This window comes from Vanellus vanellus (assembly GCF_965231255.1).
Source record: "Vanellus vanellus genome assembly, chromosome: 17".
Lineage (NCBI taxonomy): Eukaryota > Metazoa > Chordata > Aves > Charadriiformes > Charadriidae > Vanellus > Vanellus vanellus.
Window position 1 is genome coordinate 766,405 of NC_138922.1, and position 21,409 is coordinate 787,813.

Consider the following 21,409-nt stretch of genomic DNA (forward strand, 5'->3'; position numbering starts at 1 on the left):
TACTTTTTTTTTTTTTTGGCTAAGAATTCATCAAAATGATTAAAAGAATGTAGTCTTAGTCTATCAAAGAAATGCGTACTTCTCATTGCAAGATGAATAGTGAATCCATATAATTGTTATTATTCCTCATGGATTTAAAAAAATGTAAATGTAAAAATATACTGCTGTGTAATATACTTTTGAATGTGATCATAAACCATGTACACATACTCCAAAAGTAATGAATGCTAGAATAAAAAAAAAGAAAACATGTTAATCACTGTTCATATGCAAATGCCTCTACTGTCTTTATTAATCCTAGATATAAGTTATAATTACAGAAGAAAGCAACACAGAGATATACATTTTATGCATGCCTCAGGTCACTTTTTATCCTTGGGATCCTTATTCCTCCTCTTCTATCTTCTTATGAAACTCTCGGCTTTTCACTCGGAGCTTGTTGACCTGTGACTCCGCAATGTCAGCCCGCTCCTCAGCTTCCTCCAACTCATGCTGGATCTTGCGGAATTTGGAGAGGTTGACATTGGACAGCTCCTCCTGTGCACGGAGAGGAAGTTGTGAAAACAACAGGCAGTGTGTGAACATTTAATAGATGAAAACTGGGCAAATAAAATTTTAAATGCCGCTTCTGGGCAAGCAGGGCAGGTTCAAAAACCAAGGTAAGAAGTTGCTGAAGGAGTTAAGTGTGCCAGAAAATAAAAGAACATATGATAACAGAATCATAGAATGGTTAGAGTTGGAAAGGACTTTAAAGATCATCTAGATCCAACCCCCCTGCCATGGGCAGGGACACCTCCCACCAAACCAGGTTGCTCAAAGCCCCGTTCAACGTGGCCTTGAACACCTCCAGGGATGGGCAGCCACAGCTTCTCTGGGATTGTCAAAATGGCCACGGCCACATTACACACAGAAAGGTCTAAGCAGAGTTCATGGCAGAGTCCTGAATAGACAGAGTAGCAGCTGCTTCTTACACCCAGGGTAGGGTAGGAAAGAAGAAACAAAGGCGGGAAGTGAGGCTTAGAGCAAAACAAGTAAAGCTTGGGAATCCTCCCCAAACCAGCAATTCCTACTCTTACATTCCCCATTGCCTTGCAGCAGCAAACACATCAAAACACTCAAGGTTTCAAAAAGCTGGACAGAAGAAAACACCAACACAGAATTCCATCTCCACCAGAAGGAAGTCTAGTCTTGGTCAGAGTGGTACTTACAGCCTCCTCAGCTTGCCTCTTGTAGGACTTCACTTTCATTTGCAGCTTGTCCACTAGATCTTGGAGCCTGAGAACATTCTTCCGATCTTCTTCAGACTACAGAGAGTGGCAAGTAATAAGAACATTTGTTTGCCTCTTTCTCTAAATTACATAAATGTGAAATACAGGGAGTAACTTTCCTTACGGGGCAGTGCTGTCCAGAGGACATAGGTCAAAATCCTGTTAGCTGTGTTGACTAAGGTATAGAAACAAATCCAAACATTTTGACCTTCCTGGAAGAAGAGTGTGTCAAAACAAAGGAGTCTCCTGCCTTACCTGGTAGGTCAGCTCCTTCACCCTCCTCTCGTACTTGCGCACACCCTTCACGGCTTCAGCGCTGCGCTTCTGCTCAGCATCAACCTCCCCTTCCAGCTCCCGCACCTGCAACGAGAAGCCCATCTTTGGAGCTTCCCTGGTATCTCTCCAAGGGACATGCTCACTCACACACAAATACCAGCCCTACGCACTCTGGCCTCCAGCTTCTGGATTTGCTTCTTGCCTCCCTTCAGGGCCAGCTGCTCAGCCTCATCCAGACGGTGCTGCAGGTCCTTCACCGTCTGGTCCAGGTTCTTCTTCATCCTCTCCAGGTGGGCGCTGGTGTCCTGCTCCTTCTTCAGCTCTTCTGCCATCATGGCTGCCTGATGAGAGCAAAGACTCAAAGATATTTTGGCGCTGGAGATATTTTGAGGGAGAATACACCCACCACTAGCATGAAAGCAGCCCCCGACTCACATCTGTGATGGCCTTCTTGGCCTTCTCTTCAGCATTGCGGGCTTCCTGGATCGTATCCTCCATTTCACTCTGAATTTGGGAAATGTCTGTTTCCAGCTTCTTCTTGGTGTTGATCAAGCTGGTGTTCTGTTGAGCAGCATCAACATCACAATTTTGTTTTTGTTAGGTTGCAATATCATATCAAGAATATCGCATAAATGTTGCTTTTTAACATAAACTGTGCCATAGGTCACATGGGATTCTGCTCAAAAGGTGCTGGTGTAGTATCTGTTAGATTCTCAGCTGTAATGTGCCTCAGTATTTCAAGAACATCCTCCAGAAAGTCTTTCATTACAGTTTTTCAGTCAAAAGAGAAGGAATTCAGAATTATAAAGAAAAAACGCATAATCTTTTCACACCATTTTCAAGCTAGTGGCTGTGAAAGTCTTAAATAGTGCTATAGAATACTTATAATGACATTGTCAAATGTCATTAATGATACTATTCGTGTATTAATGTTTTGTCAATGAACAACCTAAGTTTGACTTTACAGTCTCAAATATAAATGTGAAAGCTGTTGAACTCACTGAAGTTGTAGAGTAAGAACCTCAAATATGTCTCTGAACTTATTACTTTTAAGATATCCGAACTGTAGTCTAGTGGAATTCATATTATATCAGCAGCTGAAACGTCACAGTATTTGTTATCCATACTGTGAAAATTACAATGCACTTTACAAAATACTGTTACAGATCAACCAGTCTTCAATTATGTTATATGTATGGAGCAAAAGTATAAATACTAAATATATGTAAACACTGACCTGGGTATGGAGCAGCTGCACACGCTCACTTGCATCTAGAAGCTCCTGCTCAGCCACTTTCCTCGAGCGCTCCGTCTGCTCCAGGGCTGCCCTTAGTTCCTCAACTTCAGCCTGCAGCAGGTTTGCTCTGCGTTCCACCATGGCCACCTGCTCCTTCAGGTCCTCTTGTGCCCTGAGAGCATCGTCCAAGTGTATCTGGGTATCCTGGTGAGACAGAAGACACAGATTTTGAGGTGTATTTTTCCTATTTTCTAATTTCCTATTTTTACATCAATATAAAACTGAATTGTAGAACAGGAAAATTTTTAGCTGTGTCAGAAACAAGTCAACACATGTTTAGTTGTGCCATACCTTGAGCACTCCTTGTGCATTTCTCAGGTTCTTTTGTGCCTCTGCAGCCACGCGGTTGGCATGGCTCAGCTGGATCTCCATTTCATTCAGGTCTCCCTCCATCTTCTTCTTCAGCCGCAGGGCTTCATTCCTGCTCCTGATCTCAGCGTCCAGGGTGCTCTGCATGGACTCCACAATTCTGAGGTGGTTTCTCTTCAGCTGGTCAATCTCCTCATCTTTCTCTGCTATCTTCCTGTCAATCTCAGACTTCACCTGGTTGAGCTCAAGCTGGAGGCGCAGGATCTTCCCCTCTTCATGTTCTAGGGAAGCCTGCAAAAATATAAAAATCAGTTAATTATATAAATAACAATGTCAGTAACTTTACATGACCTGTTATCTTGAAGAATAATGTACGGCATGAGGTCTGAGACTGCAGGAAAGGAAAAAAGAATTCCTATGTAGACAAATGCTTGGGTGTTGAAAGTGGTGTCCAAAATCTTCTGCTCCCTGTGCCTGGAGTTTATTCTTAATGCATATAATTTCATAAACGGTATCTGAGGTTGCGAAACACTGCTGCATATAAACAATTAAGAACAGAAGTTTGTACCTCAGCTTCCTCCAGGGAGGCTTGCAGTTCAGATTTCTCCTGCTCAATCTGCTTCTTGACTTTCTCCAGCTCATGAATCGCCTTTCCTCCCTCGGCAATCTGCTCTGTGAGATCGGAAATCTCCTCTGCAAGGAAGGGTGAAAAGTGCAATGGTCAGGCAGAGAGCTGAATGAGGAAAGGCCCTGGTGCACCAAGGCGACAGGTATCTTTGCCAACCTGCAGGAATAGATCCACAGATTTCGATGGTAGTGGTGGGTGGGGAGACAGCCCTGCCAGGAGCAGAGGGCCAGGGACTTACGCTGCAAGTTCTTGTTCTCACGCTTGAGCGTTTCCAGGTGGTCCAAGGACTCCTCATAGGCATTCTTCATCTTAAACAGCTCCGTGCTGAGAGAGCGAGACTCCTTCTGGGAGGCCTCCAGCTCAGCCTGCGTTTCCTCATACTTCTGCTTCCACTCTGCCAGGATCTGAAGAGAAACGGGGCGTGAGTATGCATGTGGCAACCAGGAGGGGACGCTCTGCCCTGGAGCCCCTGGCCTGGAACCCAAAAGACCTTGTCAAAGTTCTTCTGCTTCTTATCCAGAGCTGCGCAGGCAGCATTTGATCGCTCCACGTCAATCATCAGGTCCTCCACTTCATTCTGCAGCCTCTGCTTGGTCTTTTCCAGGGAGGCACATTTGGCATTCACAGCTTCCACGTGTTCCTCTGCATCCTGCAGGCGCTGTGCCAGCTTCTTCCTGGGAGGTGGTAAGCACAGGTCCAGGTGAGGAAGCAAACGGGAGCCTGTGGTGTGCAGCCAGCATGTTTTTCACTAGAGCACGCTTAGCCATTTGGTCGTGTGTGATCCCCATTTACACAGAGGTGTAGGACCTCTCCCAGCCAGCCACTGTATTTCTGTGTCTGAATCGGGGGCTACAGCTATTCACTCTCTGCTGTTCACACTAACATTTCTCTCCTCTTCTGCATCTGTAGAGCTTTGCTTCTTCTGCTTTTCCCCAATGCATACATGCTCTGGCTTATATATTCTCTCTTCCTGGCACCCCACCGCAAAGCAGAACATTGGCTTCTTCCTGACAATACCACAGCGGTCTCCTCAAATTTCTGTTCTTAGTCCCTGCCAGCCTTCCCCACATTCCTCACGTACTTGGCCTCCTCCAGCTCCTCCGTGCGCTGAATAGCGTCCGTCTCGTACTTGGTTCTCCACTGGGCCACTTCGCTGTTGGCCTTGGACAGGGCACGCTGCAGCTCCCCCTTGGCTTCCTGCTCCTCCTCATACTGTTCCCGGAGCAAGTCACAGTCGTGGCGAGCAGACTGCAAGGCGTGGGCCAGGGCGTTCTTGGCCTGGGGGAAAAAGAGTAGTGTGAAAATGAATGGAAATATTGTGGGAAATCTCCTGACTGAAATTTTGGTGGATGCTGGATTATTCTTCTTTGAGTGATGGCAAGCTACTGAAAGCAAAAGGAAGGAAGATCTGTGAACCTGCAAAAGCATTAATGCATAGGCGGTAGGGAAGGTGGAGCATAGCTAAGATGGGAAAACTTGCACTTCATTACTAAGTGTTTTTTTTTTCTCCCTGTCATCTTGTTGATTCTGTGATTTCATATGTTTATGATAAAGTGTTCTCACCTTTATCTCTTCCTCTAAGTGCCTCTTGAGTTCCTCAATCTGTTGGGTGAATGCCTGCTTGCCTCTTGACAGCTGAGAAACAAGAGCATCTTTCTCCTCCACCTGCCGTGAATATTCACCTGGAAAAGTTTGCAGATACACAAGATTTTTATTGCCATTGATGACAGCATTGTGGACATTTGGGGCTCTAAAAGCAGTTAGCAGACCTTGCAGAACCATATGATCCCATTTCATGCATTTCTCATTACAGGGGAGACTAAGCATGTTGGAGAGACTGTGTGTCCAGAGGGGTAATTTCTGCAGTAACTCTCTGACATTATTTATTTACAAATCAGAGATGTGAATACATTACCTGATTCTGTCTGCAGACGCGCTCTTTGAGCATTGAGGTCATTGATCACGCGCTGGTGTTCTTCTTCCTTTGTCTTAACCTCACTTAGCTGATCTTCCAGTGTGCGACACATCTTCTCCAGACTTGCCTGTGTGTCAGCCCATGGAAAGGGAGGGATTAACCATTCACACTTTTAATAATACCTAACAATACCTATAGGGTATTTGTGTACCTTGGCTTTGGAGACAGACTCCATGTTACTGGCCAAGTCGTCAATCTCCATCTTCAGCTCACTCTTCTCCTTCTCCAGCTTCTGCTTCACTCGTTGCAGGTTGTCGATCTGCTCCCCAAGCTCAGCTGTGCTGTCCGCGTGCTTCTTCCGCAGGGCGGCAGCCGTGGCTTCGTGCTGCAGCGTGGCCTCTTCGAGGTCACGACGCATCTTCTGAAATTCTGCCTCACGCTTCTTGTTCATATCGATCTGAGCTGCAGTAGCCCCTCCTGCTTCTTCCAGGCGCTCGCTGATCTCCTCGAGCTCCCTCGAGAGGTCAGCCCGATGCTTCTCGGCTTTGGCCCGAGAGGTTCGCTCTGCCTCAATTTCCTCCTCCAGTTCCTCAATACGCGCCTGGGGAACATCAGGGACCCTTCACACCCATGTCCTCCTCCTTCCTGACCTGGGACGGGGTGAGAGAGGGGAAGGGGCAAAGACTTGCCTGCAGCTCCTTGATCTTCTTCTGTAATTGCATGCCCAGGGCTTGCTCATCCTCGATTTTGCTCTGGATCTGGCTGATTTCAAAGTCTTTCCTTTGGGCAAAGCAAACCGTGGTAGAGCTCACAGAGAAAAGACAAGTGCACCAGCCCAGCACTCAGGTGCCCCACAGCCACACTTACTTCTTCAGTTTCTCATCCAGCTGCTGCTTGTCATTTTCCAAATCCATTATGCTGTCATGGGCCAGCTTCAGGTCTCCTTCGAGTTTCCTCTTAGCTCTCTCCAGGTCCATGCGCAGTTTCTTCTCCTGCTCCAGGGACCCTTCCAGCTAAACACAACAAGACCATCAGTGCTCCACCAGTCAGGTCTAACTCCATACCTGTCCTCTTCTTGCTCTATGACCATGGGCTTACATCATCCACTTGCTGCTCCAGCTTGGTCTTAGATTTGGTCAGCGTATTGACTTTGTCCTCTTCTGCCTGCAGGTCATCCAGTGTCTGCTGATGGGCCTCTTGGAGGGCTTTCTTCTCTTTAGTCAGCTTGGCGATGGTCTCGTCCAGGGTTGCCATCTCCTCTGTGAGGTTTTTCACCTTTGAGAAGAAGGCAGGAAATGTAAATACAGGAACTAGATACAGATGTCCTGTAACAGCACAGTCCCTTTTTCTGGAGCATGAGTGAGACGTTCTGCCTCATACCTTGTTTTCAGTGGCGTGCTTTTCCTTCTCCACTTTGGCCAGTGTTAACTCAAGGTCATCAATATCTTTCTTCAGCTCTGAACATTCATCCTCCAGTTTCCTCTTCTTGGCTGTCAGCTCAGCATTAATTTCCTCCTCATCCTCAGCCCTTTCAGTCACCTCCTTAATTTTGGCTTCCAGCTGGATTTTGGTTTTGATGAGCTGGTCACACCTTTCCTCAGCATCAGCCAAAGCATCAGCTTCCTGTTAGAAAAACATTTGTTTTGTTAGTCTCAAATTTTAACAGAAGCTGAATAGAAAATATTTATTTCCTGACGAAAAAAAGACAAATGGAATTATTATTTTTTATTATCTTGTGGGAAATGATTTTTGCACAGCCTCTTTTAAATCAGAGTATTTTTTTTTATATTTTATTTTGTAACTCTCATCAAGTATTCTCTCTTGCTGTATTTATAGATAAGATGTGTAACAATATTTTTTTTTACTAAGAATTTGGATTACTTTCTCTGAAAGTAAATTGAATATAATTTTGCACAGATCTTTTTTATTTTATCTCTGTTAAAGCTTTTTTTGGCAAACTGACTTCTTCTTTGTTCCAGATAAATTGGCACATAATCTAGATGGAATTGGTGGTTTCCTTTCAACGTGGCTTTATTTTGAAGCTATGAACTAGACACTTAAAGACAGAAGAGTGTAAATGTTGCCAAATCTTTTGATCTTCCAAAGGACATTGGAGAGACACACAGGGCTGACAGGTTGAATGTAGAGGGTATTTGTGTCTTCCTGGAATTGTCGCTGCAGGAGGACAGGTGAGATACCACGGATCATAAGAAACAACATAAGGCTTTTTTATTTAGGCAACTGATTGAAACAAGAGAAAGTAGTCAACTGAATTTCTCTCAAGACTCTGTTAAATGTATATACCAAATCTCAAGTGACTATAGTTGGACCTTATATTTTGAACCTGCATGGAGAAACATACTTGTAAGTGCAAAGAAGTAAAAAGTTATTTCGAACTTAGAAGCACGTATTATAATGTTGACACTGAGTGGTCTGAATTTTAAATTTAGTGATTCAGATTAAAATATGTTCTAAGGTGATTTAGTGTGCAGTATGAGAGTTCCATAGTATGAGAGAGGATTTAGGCCTTAATTATTTTCCCCTGGAAGAAATATACTAATAATACTCACAGCCTGCACTTGGAGCTGAAGATCATTTTTCTCCTGCAGCAAAGAAACCATTTTCTCCTCCAGCTCCTTCCTCTTGGCCTCAGACTTTGCAAGCTCTTCCTTGGTTTTCTCAAACTCTTCCTTCATGTTGGCCATCTCCTTCTCAGATTCCGCACTCTTCAGCAAGGGCTTGATCTTGAAGAACAGCTTCATCCAGGACCAGTGCTTCACATTCATGAAGGACCGAACATTGTACTGGATACAGAAGATGGACTCCCTGAAGCATAATTAAAATGTACATTGAGTATTTTCAGTACAAAGAGTGCAAAGAGTTTCCCCCAAGTACAGTGACTTTAACTGAAGATGAGGAATGTCTACCTCCTCTCCACCATTCTCTGGTACTCCACTCTCATCAGGAAGCCCCTGCACCTGGCCTGTGTGCGGGTGATGAGCTGTGCCAGCTTCTCATCCCTCATCTCTTCCAGGAGTCCCAGCAGCCCAGCTTTGAAGAAGACCTTGAGGAAGGGAATGTTGCAGCACATCACTGTCAGGTAGAGCAAAGCACAGGCACAGCGTGAGTGCAGCAGTGAGGGTTTGTACCTTGGTGTGGCCAAATTTGTACTGGGTGTGGTCCACATCGATTGAGCCAAGAAGCTTCTCAGAAGCCTTCTTGCTATCAATGAACTGTCCCTCTGGGATGGCACTGGCATTAAGCACCTTGTATCTGTGAAATGAGAGGGAATGTGAATGAAGTCAATCTCAAGTCATAAGGTTATACTATTTACTGAAATTAACAGCAGTCGTTGCAGCAGAATCAGGCTGAGGCAGTTGGAATTCCATCCGTTGTTTAGAGAGAGAGTTATAATGAACCCCTAATCTGATAACAAAGTTAAGGAAACTGTTACTGTCTTGAGGTGATCAGTCATCGATGAAAAGAGGCCACTGATCTCCAGCCATTTCAGTCTGATACTTTCTTCACTTAAACTATGCTGTAGAAAATTGCTAGAGATGAACATTGCTACCATGTGTATACAAAGAAAGCATCTTGCCGTGAAACTTGCAGCTGATGCAATGGCCAAAGCACTCTGGGAATGTGTTGTAGCCACATCCCAATCTGCACTTTTATATCTTGTAATCATTGGCTTGTGTAGCTCCATTGTGCTTCCATATTCAGAGACACTGACAAAGTTCAGCTGTTTGATGAATTGCAATCAGTGAGGACACCTGACTTATCTCTTCAGTTCTCAACTATTTCTCTTTTGCTAGCCAGACATGTTGCCTTTGGTTATACATTCCAGCATTTTCCCCTTCTTTCAGTTATAACCAGATTGAGCTGGCATTAAAAAATAGCCACGAATGTAAAAATAGTTAAGATGTACAACTTAGGCAGCAAAGACAGAATGGAGAGCAAAAAGAAGACTGACCTCTGTTTGAAGTCTGCATAGAGGATTCTGCTGGGGAATCCCTTCCTGCAAATCCTGATCCCTTCCAGCACGCCATTGCAGCGCAGCTGGTGTAACACCAGTTCATGCTCCATGGCACCTAAACAGATAAGATAATTATTGGACACTTCATGATAAAGCATAGAGAAAAATGGCTGCACCACACTATGATTTCTCTCTACTGAAGGTTCTTACCAGGTGTTTTTGTTTCATTGGGGATGATACACCGCACAAAATGGGGGTGAGTGCTCCGTAGATTGGTCATCAGCTTGTTTAGGTTCTCCTGTGGGTTGATGAGTGAAGATTTTTCATTAACAAATGGTACCTCGGCAGTTCTACTGTCAGATGTGAGAAAACTGTTAGAAAGCAGTAATGGATTTGTTATTCCCACCTACAGCCATTCTAATTTAAGTTTTGTTTTGCCTTTCAGTTTTGAGCATGACAGAAAGTCACAAAACTGTGTAATGTGTTTTCATGAGACTGAGGGATAGATCCACTCAGACAGGACACCTATGGAGAATGGTGACCAGAAGTTCATGGCAAATGCATAATTTTCAGTGAAAGATTATTTTTTTTAATCATCAGTTTCTCACCCTATGGAAGACACTGACTATTGATGGGAATAGAAACAGAAGTAAAAATAGGACAAAAGGGAAGAGAGGAAGGACCAAGTTTGCAAAGAAGGCTGGGAAAGAGAAAGTTAATGGCATTAGATGCTGTTTGTGAAGATATATTTGACAAAGGTTGAGCAGGGGAAGACAAGTCAGACAAGTTCAGCAAGAATGGGCATGACAAGACATAGAGAAAAGGCATGAGTGGTATGTTCTACAGCACCCTTTCTAGAAGTGTTTTTAACTGCAAACCCATCAACTATCTCTGATTTTTGCAATCACCTTTACTAACTAGTTCCTAACAGTTCTCAGTTTAGCCGTAGTTTGGAACAGACAAATTTGCTCAGACAAATACCTCTTTCACAGTGTGAAAAACTGTTCAGGATGCCAGATAGTAGCTAGATGCCACAGCTGCTGAAACAAGAGTCTTTCCATTTGCCTTGAGCTGTATTATCATATGCAAATGCACGTACATTTGTATGTGCCGATTAAGACTTGAGATTACCTGAGGCGGGTAACCAGATCGACCATTGTCTTCCCAAGGCAGAGGGAGAGGGGGAAGAGCTTGATCCTACCAACCGGTGTACTCGTGACTAAATGAAACTGTAGCCTGACCTAAGTACTTTTTCCAGCATTCAAAGAAAGGCTAGGTAAAGATGCATCTTCCTCAGCTGGCCTCAGCTGACTTGGAGCCAGCTCTTTTACGAATAGCTAAAGAGACGTTCTTGATGAAGAAAAATAGTTGTAGTAAAATGGTCTTCTTGGATTTAGTGTGAGGTTTCACAATCTTCAATTAAAAAAAAAAAAAAAAAGAAGGAAAAAAGTAGAGAGAATGACATCTGTACTTACCCTGAAAAGAGCTGATACTGTCTGGAAAGAAGAACCCTTCTTCTTGCCTCCCTTCTTGCCGCCACCACCACTCTCTGAAGAACACCAAAAAAAGACAGTTTTATGACTTCGATTTGTAAATTTTTTTCTCTATGACACCAAAAGAAGCTTTTTCACATGTACCAGTCATGCTAAGAAAGGAGCCTAGGATGCAGTGGGAAACAGTCAACACTCAATCTAAAGGAACATAGGACCAAAGATGTGCGATAATCAAAGAGATTGTCATGGCTGAGTGGAATGCTTGAAATACGTTTGATCTTCTCCTTTATTAATAAATTCAAGCCATAGGAGACTGCACAACATGCAGTTACTTTAGAACACTCTAGCTGATATTCATGAGTCTGGTAGAGTCATTAAATAAAAATGAAAATATGTATCTCATAGAACTGACCTGCCTCTCCTCCAGCAGAGACAAACAGTAAGGCCAATGTCTTCAGGGATGATTTCTGGTACAGCCCCACAACAGTTTCATTCAGGGGGTCCTTGTTCTTGTCAAGCCAGCCAGTGATGTTGTAGTCCACCGTGCCAGCATAGTGCACCAGGGAGAAGTGGGCCTCAGCCTTGCCTTTGGCAGGCTTGGGCTTCTGGAAGTTGTTGGACTTGCCCAGATGCTGGTCGTAGAGCTTGTTCTTGAAAGAGGTGTCAGTTGCCTTGGGGAACATGCACTCCTCTTCCAGGATGGAGAAGATGCCCATGGGCTGGGAGAAGCAGAAAGAAGGAGGAAGAGGTGAAAAGGCAGAAAGAATCACAGATAAAGAAATAGCTTCCTGAGTGGAACAATATTAAAGCTCTCAGGGATTGTTCTTCCACTCAGCAGAGCAAATTGAAAAATACTCTAAATTTAGGTATTTTACAATATCACATTTACCCTTTCAAGCTACATTTATAAATATAGAAAGAATCAATGCATTTCTGAAAATACTGGACATTGTGAATTACACAAATACCTTCTCAATGAGCTCAATGCAGGCAGCCAGGTCCATCCCAAAGTCAATGAACTCCCATTCAATGCCTTCCTTCTTGTACTCCTCCTGCTCCAGCACGAACATGTGGTGGTTGAAGAACTGTTGCAGTTTCTCATTGGTGAAGTTGATGCACAGCTGCTCCAGGCTGTTGAACTGCACAATTACAAACAGGGATTAGTATTAATATAAATTTAGAAAGCTAGGGATAAATAACAGTGCTGGCTTTTGTACCAAATTACAGGAGGATCTGTGAGCGTTCCTTCTTTGCTCAGCCAGGAGTTTGGAACTTCTGTCAGTGTGTCTCTTCTGTCAAGCTAAACATTATCCATATGTTTATGACCCCTAGAAGTTTAGGCCACTTTAATATTTCATAATTGTCAGTTTTGACATCTGTTAGACTGGGCTAATTCAGTTATGGGAGAGTCCACAGCACAGCAGTTTATCCAACATTTCCAAATGCTGATTTCAAAGCATGTCCCAAGCCTTCTAAGCGCAAATTGTGTCTATGGAACTGGTGTCTCTACATTAGGTACCAAACGCCATGTTGGTCTACTGTTTGTAATCAGTCAAAAAATGGCATTTATGGATTTCTATTGGCATATGTGCAACACAAAAATCTATTCCCAATTAAAACCTATGGGATTCATGATATTTTAGATGCAATCTGAAAGGATCAAAGAAATTCTGCAAAAAATGAAAAAACGTCATTCCTTTTTAAGTACTTTGGCACACAATAGATTTACTTCTAAAATCATGGTAATAAAACACTGTTCCTTACATCAAAGATCTCAAAGCCAGCAATGTCCAAGACACCAATGAAGTACTGTCTGGGTTGCTTGGTATCCAGCTGTTGGTTGATGCGAACAACCATCCACAGGAACATCTTCTCAAACACAGCCTTTGCTAAGGCACCTACTGAATTGTATACCTAAAATAAAAACAAGAAGGCTTGTACTTATCATGCAAGGAGAAAGAGGAAGTTCAGAGGATTTGTCAACAAAATTTTTGTTACCTGCTGCACAGTTTGACCCTTGGTCACATATTCATTCCCAACCTTGACTCGGGGGTAGCAGAGGGCCTTGAGCAGGTCTGCTGAGTTCAGACCCATTAGGTAGGCAGCCTTGTCAGCCACTAAAGACCAAAAAAATCAGTTGTTAAGGTACCAGAAGACATTAATATTCCTTTAAAACAAGTATTAGAAGACAATTCTAGTAAAGGTAAAAAGATTAGTTAAGATAAAAAAGTAATGTATTTGTAGCTCATCATAAGCAACATTCCCTAGTAACTATGAAGCATTTATGTTGGCTAATTTTTCTTCACCTATTCTTAGTTTATTTTGAATTTTGAATGAAAAATCAGTTTAGAGACTTTTAGGTAGGCAGAGTTTTTAATAATAAATCTTGAAAAACAAAAAGGAAAGATAACCCTGGGATGATGATCAGGTTGCAGACAATAACAGACCATCTCAGAAGCAAATACAGCACAATTTCTTTCAGTGACTTGTGGAAGGGTAACTTTAAAGACATAATACTCAAGAGAGCATGATGCATAAGTGTCAATTTATGCCTTTACAAATCCGCAGCTAAACATATGAAATGAAGGGCTATTTTTAGAAGTACATCCTCAAAGAACAAATTTGGTATTTCACTTTCTGCTATTGCTTTTACTATTGAATTCAGACTGTCACCACGCACAGTATGTAAAAAGATTTGTTCAAGAATGCTTATACAATTCATATGAAATCAAGATAAAAAAGTATAGCAGATTGCTGCATTAATATCGACATGATCTAACAGCCTGAAAATGTGTTGAGAGATATTTAGACTAGAAATTGAGGAAAAATTTCTAATGACTAAGGATAGTGAAGTACTCAAATAGATTGCATGTTTTCCTCAATGTTTTCAAAAGCAGACCAAGAAATATTTCCAAGATTTGGTCAGCAAAAGACCATGACTTAAGAAAAGTTACAGTTCTTATTTGTAGCCTAGTCTACTGTTACTGTTCATCATTATCAGATTCATTGCCATTGTATTCCTTGTGGACATTTATGTCTGAACTTTCCTAAAAACACCCCAAACTGCACACACAAAACCCCCCATTAAGAGTACATGTTTATGATATATGCAAATTCCTCTGATTTCATGGAAATACATCCATGAACTATTAAAGGAACACACCTTTGAACAACTCTAGGCAAAGCAAACGCAATAGACATATCTTAGATGTCTATTTTTCAAACAAAAGTCCAGGAGACATGCTGAAGCTCTACAGAAACCATATGAGCCACAGCTGCAGCATTAACTGATGTTCCTTTTTAACTCCCCCATGTAAAATGAAGTAGCACAATGCTCTCAGTTCAGGTGTTGTGAGTTGTCTCCAGAATACGGGCTTTGAAGCAGAGCAGCTTTGGGATTCTGGCTTCTTGTCACCTGGAAACAATACCGTTTGGAGGTGCCCACAGCTGGTGGTAAGCGATAGTAGCTACCTGGGTACATAAACTAAAGCCAGTGAGCAGAGCGGCTCCCAGTTTTGTGCCAGGTCTGGGGAGCTGCTGTTCAGTATAGCAGCAAAGCTTGCTCTTCTGGAAGCGTGCTCTAGGGTTCACAGGCCCTTATGCCTTGCACAATTCAAAATAATCAGCATCTTCCCCTGAGCTGTGCTCTTCCAGCAAAGTCCTCTGGTTAGGACACGCTTATATTCTACAGCACTAGTGTCTGGGGAAATGCACAGGCCGAGTCAACGATTCTGACCCCAAATTACTGCCTGTATTAGTGAGTGTTCCGGTATATACTGTGCTCTGGTATATATCGTGCTGGTACCTTCTGTGCCATCTGGCTCTGCCTGCTCCTCACGCTGCTTCTGCTTAAACTTCAGGTTGCCATAGTGCATGACAGCCCCCGTCAGCTTGTAGATGGCTGTTTTCTCATCAGGAGTGAAGCCCAGGATGTCAATGGCACTCTAACAGAAGAATCACTGGAGTAAGTGCCGCGCGTGTTAAAGGCGAGAGTCCGCCTGAGAAAACTTCTGTGCATTACTTACATCCGTGGCCATCAGCTCTTCCTGGTCGTTAATGCTGGGAACCGTGATCTCACCTTGACTCACGTACTGATAGTCATAGGGGTTGGTGGTGATCAGTAACATCTCTGAAAAGAAGGACAAGACACGTACAGATCAAATGTAATTGGCACGTTGAGGAATTAAATGCTATTCCGTGACCTTTGTCTGCAGAAGTCAGTGATCTTTCCTACCAATTAGCTCTGGCTTCTTGTTGGACATGATCTGATAGAATATGTGGTAGCTTCTTTCTGCCTTCAGCTGGAAAGTGACTCTGGACTTCTCCAGCAGATCTGGCAAGGACAGTAGGACAGAGTTAGCGCAAGAGCTGAGGCAGGCTGGAAGGAGCGGGGTCAGGCCAGAAGGGTCACTTACATGTTTCGATGTCAGCAGAAGCCAGTTTTCCTGTGGCACCAAAATGGATTCTGATGAATTTACCCTGAAGGAAGCAGAAAAGTCAACTGAGATCTAAGTTACCCATCCTGACTGCAAGAATATTTGAGTCAGTGTGTTGATAAGGAAAAAGTAATTTTGCCCCAGGCAGCAACTTACAAAGCGTGAGGAGTTGTCATTCCTCACCGTCTTGGCATTACCAAAAGCCTCCAGCAGTGGGTTGGCACTGATGATTTGATCCTCAAGTGTCCCCTAAAGCAGAAATCTTATTTGTCACGACACAGCTCATAAATAAATCTGACCGTTGCAGGTTCCTACCGCTAGGACCTCACCTGCATTTTGCCAGTTGGCTGCTGCTCCTCCTTCTTCTTATCCCCGCTGGCTGCAATTGTTGCAAAGTACTGGATGACACGCTTTGTGTTCACAGTCTTCCCTGCACCGGATTCTCCGCTGTCAAACCAGAGAGAGAAGCAGAGAGCGTGTGGTCAGGCAGGAGGTCCCCTGGCACTGGGCAGCCCACAGGGACCCGAGCAGGGGGTGTACATACGTGATCAGGATCGACTGGTTCTCGCGATCTGTGAGAGAGGCAGAAACAAATAGACTTTGTAAATGAAGACACAAAAAACTTGAAAATCAATGCAGTAAATGTAAGTTATGACAAGAAAAAATTCCGCATGTTTTTTTTCCCCTTTCTTTACTCCTAATAATTTATTTTTCAGTTTCTTTTTTTTTTTGCAAAGAAACGTGCACAACTTTCTTACCTCTAATCGTACCCACAACAGTCTTGCTTCTAGAGAGATACAGATTTGATGGGTGGACAGTTCAATGGATAAGGAATTGGCTGGATGGCCACATCCAAAGAGTTACAGTCAAAGGCTTAATGTACAAATGGTTATTGAGTGGTGTCCCTCGAGGGTTTGTTCTGGACCAATACTATTTAACACCTCCATTAATGACATACACAGTGGGATTGAGTGCACCCTCACTAAGTTTGCATATGACACTAAACTGAGTAGTGCAGTTGATGCTCCAGTGGGAAGGCATGCCATCCAGAGAGACCTTGACAGGCTTGAGAAACAGGCCCATGCAAACATGATGAAGTTCAAGAAGGCCAAGTGCAGAGTCCTGCACCCGGGTTAGGGCAATCGTCAATATCAGTCCAGACTGGGGGATGACTGGATTGAGAACAACTCTGCAGAGAGGGGCTTCAGGGTACTGATGGATGTAAAATTGGATATGAGCTGGCAATGTGAATATGCAGCCCAGAAAGTCAATCAGATCCTGGGCTGCATGAGAAAACATGTTGCCAGCAGGGCATGGTAGGTGTTTCTCTCCGTCTACTCCACTCTTGTGAGACCCCAAGTGGAATACTCCCTCCAGCTCTGGGGTCTCCAGTACAAGAAAGAAATGGACCTTTTAGAGTGGGTCCAGAGGAGACCTTGAAAATTATCAGAGGGCTGGAGCACCTCTCCTATGGAGAAAAGCTGAGACAGTTGAGGTTGTTCAGCCTGAAGTAGAGAAGGTTCCAGGGACACCTTATTGCAGCTATTCAGTGCTTAAAGGAGGCTTATAAGAAAGACAGAGAAAGATTTTTTAACAAAGCCTGTAGTGATAGGGCAAGGGGCAACAGTTTTTAACCGAAAGATGGTAGATTTAGATTGGATGTAAGGGAGAAATTTTTTACAGTGAGTATGGTGAGACACTGGAACAAGTTGCCCGGAGAACTTGTGGATGCCCCGTCATTAGAAGTGCTCCAGGTTAGACTGGACAGAGGTTTGAGCAACCTAACCTAGTGGAAGGCATCCCTCCCAATGTCACAGGAAGACTAGATGATTTTTAAAGGTCATTTCCAGTCCAAACTCTTTTATGATTCTATGATTCTACAATGCTTTTCCAACATTGAAAACCCTTGAAGGGCCACATGCTTCTTCCCTACTGCATTCTATGGTCTTTTTTCTCCTGCATATAGTAAATTCTTTCTGGGTTATTTGTTTGTTTGTTTTTGTTTTTAATTTTCTACTATGCAGATTATTTAGAGCAGTAGAGAAAGAGAGAGAAAGGACCCACAACAAAGGAGTCTTGAGCATGGGTAATAGTTCTGAAATGCAGAGAAAGCACAGAGAAAGAAAGGAATGAAATGGTGGAAGCGAAACTAACAACAATATATAATTCTCTTTCATTTCTCAATGTCATGGTTTTATCAAAACAAATTGAAACATTTGTGATATTGATGTTTCCCATAGCCCTTTGGTGAATTAACTTCACATTATTAGACAGAATTTCCATATCACATATGGATCTCATACCTTGTTCACTTTTACTATTTCATGACAGACGTAATTATATTCCTTGCTCCACCTAGTCCACTTGGCTTATTGTTTTTCCTGACACACTAACTATCTGTGGCACTATGCTTCCTTTTTAGAAATACTGATGTGAAAAATTCCTGTTTAAATTAGCAGTGATTGATGCTATGACTGAAATAGAACTCTAATGATGTGTTAAGAAAATATCAGCATATTTATCAGGGAAAAGCTGTGACTACTTTTATAATGTCTTTTAGATAGAATCACTCTGAGAGCCACTCACCAGTTAGCATGAACTGATAGGCGTTGTCAGAGATGGAGAAGATGTGTGGAGGGGCCTCCTGGCGCTTCTTGCCTCGGTAGGCCAACACCACCTCCGGGTTGTACACCGGCAGCCACTTGTAGGGGTTGACAGTGACGCAGAAGAGACCCGAGTAGGTCTGCGAGGAAGGGAGACAGCACGTTGGCTTCCACTTAGCCTGGCACAGCAGTTCCTCCTCGCTACCCAACGGAAGACTGGTGCCGGTACTTACGTAGATCATCCAGGCTGCATAACGCTCTTTGAGGTTGTACAGCACAGCGGGTTCGTGGAGGTGGGTCATCATGGCCATGTCCTCGATTTTATCATACTTGGGAGGGTTCATGGAGAAGATTTGATCTTCCTTCACGGTCAGGGTCTGCCAGAGGAAAGAGCGATACATGTGTGTCAGCTAAGATCTCAGAGCAGGAATTTAATGCTATTTGTAAATCTTGCATTTTACCTACCTCTCCTGCTTCAGTCTTGACAGTGACCTTCCCAGATTCTTTGCTCTGGATTGTGCTTTTCACATAGGATTCCTTTGCATGTACCACAAATACGGATGTCTTGGCATCAAATGGCTTGTTCTGGGCCTCAATTCTCTCCTTCTCTGATTTTCGGAGGTAAGGAGCTGCCTCCCCAAAGATGGCCATCTCAGCGTCTGACGACATGGCTGCAGTTTACTGAGTGCAGCACGGCACGGAGCTGAAGTGGAGAGACATACAACAGTGTTGAGTGAAGGAAGAAATGCTTTTGTACTACTCACCTGACTCTCTGTAGTGTTCTGCTCTGCCTATTCTTACGGTTTCCCTCTCTGCCTTATCTGCTTTTCAACCAAGATATCCTTTAATTTATTTACATCCTAAAGAATATAGGTGTCTTTGATTTAGATTATTTTAACTTTCTCTTCCTTATTCCAGTTTACATGTTCAGTTCTTTAGTTCCAGTAGTGTTTCAGTAGGCTATACAGAAAAATTGGATTGATTGGCACAACATAAAAATTTTCTATACAAAGCAACGGAGACACCAAGCGAAGTCATCTAACTGAAATTATGAAAGACCATTTCTATCTTTTGTCTCTTGCACGTTTTAGACCATGTAATTTGTAATAACTATAGAGATGGGACAACATAAGAAAAAAGTTGTTGAGTAAGAAGAAGCACAGGTCTGAATTGTCTATGCAAAGTTTTTTCCTCAGTTAGAAATCAGAGTTTTAGCTTCTCCAGTTCTTCTTTTTTCTTCTGCCTTTTCTGGTTCAGGCTGATCCCTTAACTTTTTACCAAAGGAGGAAAACTTCTTAATAAAAAACATGTGTAGGGATTTGGCAAAATCTTAACTCTATATGTCCTGTTCATTTACCTTGTCTCTCATGGATTTCTATTTACAGGAAATCTCTTGTGTGGTAAGAGGTCAACTATTTCCCAGCAGGTACCAAACAAACGTGTCCAACCCAGTTATGAAAGGAAATATAATGGTTTAGACAGCACATCTCAGGTAGAATTGCACTGCATTAGTACGCACAGATGTAATGGGATATGGGAAGTGTCCACACAACTGCATAAAAAAACCATCATGGACAGTCTATTCCTGTAGCAGGTAAATCAGAGTCTTACCTCCTGTGATACCAGCTGGCTCTCAGGTTGTAAGCTGGTCAATACTGAAAAACAGAAATGACAACTTCCTTCTTATTTTTGCACAAAAGCCCAAGCATAAGCCACAGGGCAAAAATATACCAGTGACTTGAAAGCAGAAAGAAAATCTCTGCTGATAGTCCTTTGAGGAAAGCAGTTCCACAGGCAGCAGGAATGCAGTGGGATTCTGCCAGCACCCAGCCCTCCATACTCTTACCTTGAAGCTTTCCGTGGAGACAGAACAGGCTTGTCCTACCAGCACTTTTATAGGTTCGGGTCTGCACGTACAACTCCCTTCTCCTCTTTCTTAGGTCAAAAAATTTTTGGCAAAGCATTATTTGGCAAACTTGACTGAGTGCATGATTCCCATTCGTGCTAGTGGATATATTTAGAAATATTTGAAGTCTTACTAGCTATGTGAATAAATCTCCTATAAATATTTTGACTAGGAATCTGAAAGGAGGAAGTGCTGTCCAGCAAATAGAGCAGGACACTGGGACTTGGAATTGTTGGCTTCTCTTCTCCTGACTCCTGAATTGCTGTTTGACATATAAGATTTGTGTGTCTCAGGACTCAGCAGTAGTGAGAAGACGTGCTATTACAAAGAGCTTTGGGGAGATTCTATTCTGAAATATTCTGGAAGTAAAGAATAGGAACAATCTACTGTAGTCTAATTCCAAAAGTGTGGACAACCATATCATGTTGTGTTACTGCACCTATTTGCAATTCCTTAGCTTTTTGCTGGCTGCTTTCAGAGGAGACTCTTTATCAGAGGAGACTGTCCCCCTTGATTCATACATTCAGTTACATCTTCTACCTTCTTCTAAAGTATTACCTATTGGCTACAATTTGAAATTGGATTTTAAACGTATTGTTTTGCTGTTCTTCATACCTGGCTGTGCTGTTTTGCTCAGATATACATCTGGCAAAAGTTTTAGTAAAGTCAGATTAGCAGTGATTACTGGCATTTTGCGTCTTTTGTCTTTTAGCTTTATTGGCAGTTTTAACTCACCAATTTGCTGCTAGTGTAGAGACCTTGGATGGTGGCTATTGTTACGAAATGCAAGAATGGGGTTTAGATCATAAAGACACCTCCTCCATTCTCCCCAAGCACAAACACAAACTCCACAGAAATTTAGAGAACTCCTGGGAGGTTCAAGGTCTTGACATGTCTAACCTGTGGATGTAGACATAATTTTTTTTCCCCATAGCAATCCAGTGCAAAACCTAGGTATTCTAGGTAGATTTATTCTGCCAGAAGCCTTGTTAAACAGAAAGTATTAACAAAAGTAACCTAAACCTCACCCTAAGGATACAAATCTAGATAAAGAAGGAAGACTTTTCTTAGTCTTAAAATGCCTTGTCATTTCTAAAACAAACAAACAAACAAAAAAGAATCATTAGTTTAAGCAAAATTCACAAAGGTTTTGGATGCTGTTTACATAGAGGAGGAAGAGAACTTGATTTGTTCCGATACGTCAATGCCAACGCATTATGTCTTAAGACAGGCACGTTATTTATCTATGTACAAATAAGTTTAGTTGTGCAGATAGCTTTTAAACTAAGCATGATAATTCTC

General features: G+C 42.8%; 1 protein-coding gene across 2 annotated transcripts; it reads right to left on the bottom strand.

Annotated features, from left to right (window-relative positions):
* Nucleotides 1–291: 291 nt before the first annotated feature.
* Nucleotides 292–18,870, bottom strand: LOC309678793 (myosin-1B-like; the record flags this gene model as incomplete). 2 transcript variants are annotated; one of them, XM_082491954.1, is made up of 38 exons in its annotated part: nucleotides 292–537; nucleotides 1,209–1,304; nucleotides 1,524–1,628; nucleotides 1,715–1,885; nucleotides 1,980–2,105; nucleotides 2,782–2,985; nucleotides 3,133–3,441; nucleotides 3,719–3,843; nucleotides 4,017–4,182; nucleotides 4,269–4,452; nucleotides 4,860–5,056; nucleotides 5,342–5,460; nucleotides 5,694–5,820; nucleotides 5,905–6,294; nucleotides 6,383–6,473; nucleotides 6,561–6,706; nucleotides 6,792–6,968; nucleotides 7,074–7,316; nucleotides 8,264–8,519; nucleotides 8,621–8,757; nucleotides 8,843–8,966; nucleotides 9,667–9,784; nucleotides 9,880–9,967; nucleotides 11,145–11,218; nucleotides 11,575–11,881; nucleotides 12,131–12,301; nucleotides 12,927–13,076; nucleotides 13,161–13,279; nucleotides 14,968–15,106; nucleotides 15,188–15,291; nucleotides 15,397–15,495; nucleotides 15,578–15,641; nucleotides 15,755–15,847; nucleotides 15,934–16,045; nucleotides 16,143–16,170; nucleotides 18,185–18,341; nucleotides 18,435–18,578; nucleotides 18,667–18,870. In XM_082491954.1, 38 exons carry the CDS (start codon nucleotides 18,868–18,870, stop codon nucleotides 385–387), a joined length of 5,817 nt encoding a protein of 1,938 aa, XP_082348080.1. In that variant the 3' UTR covers nucleotides 292–384. The 2 variants fall into 2 exon arrangements, with proteins under 2 accessions (XP_082348080.1, XP_082348079.1); XM_082491953.1 differs by having other exon boundaries at nucleotides 15,928–16,045.
* Nucleotides 18,871–21,409: the final 2,539 nt, after the last annotated feature.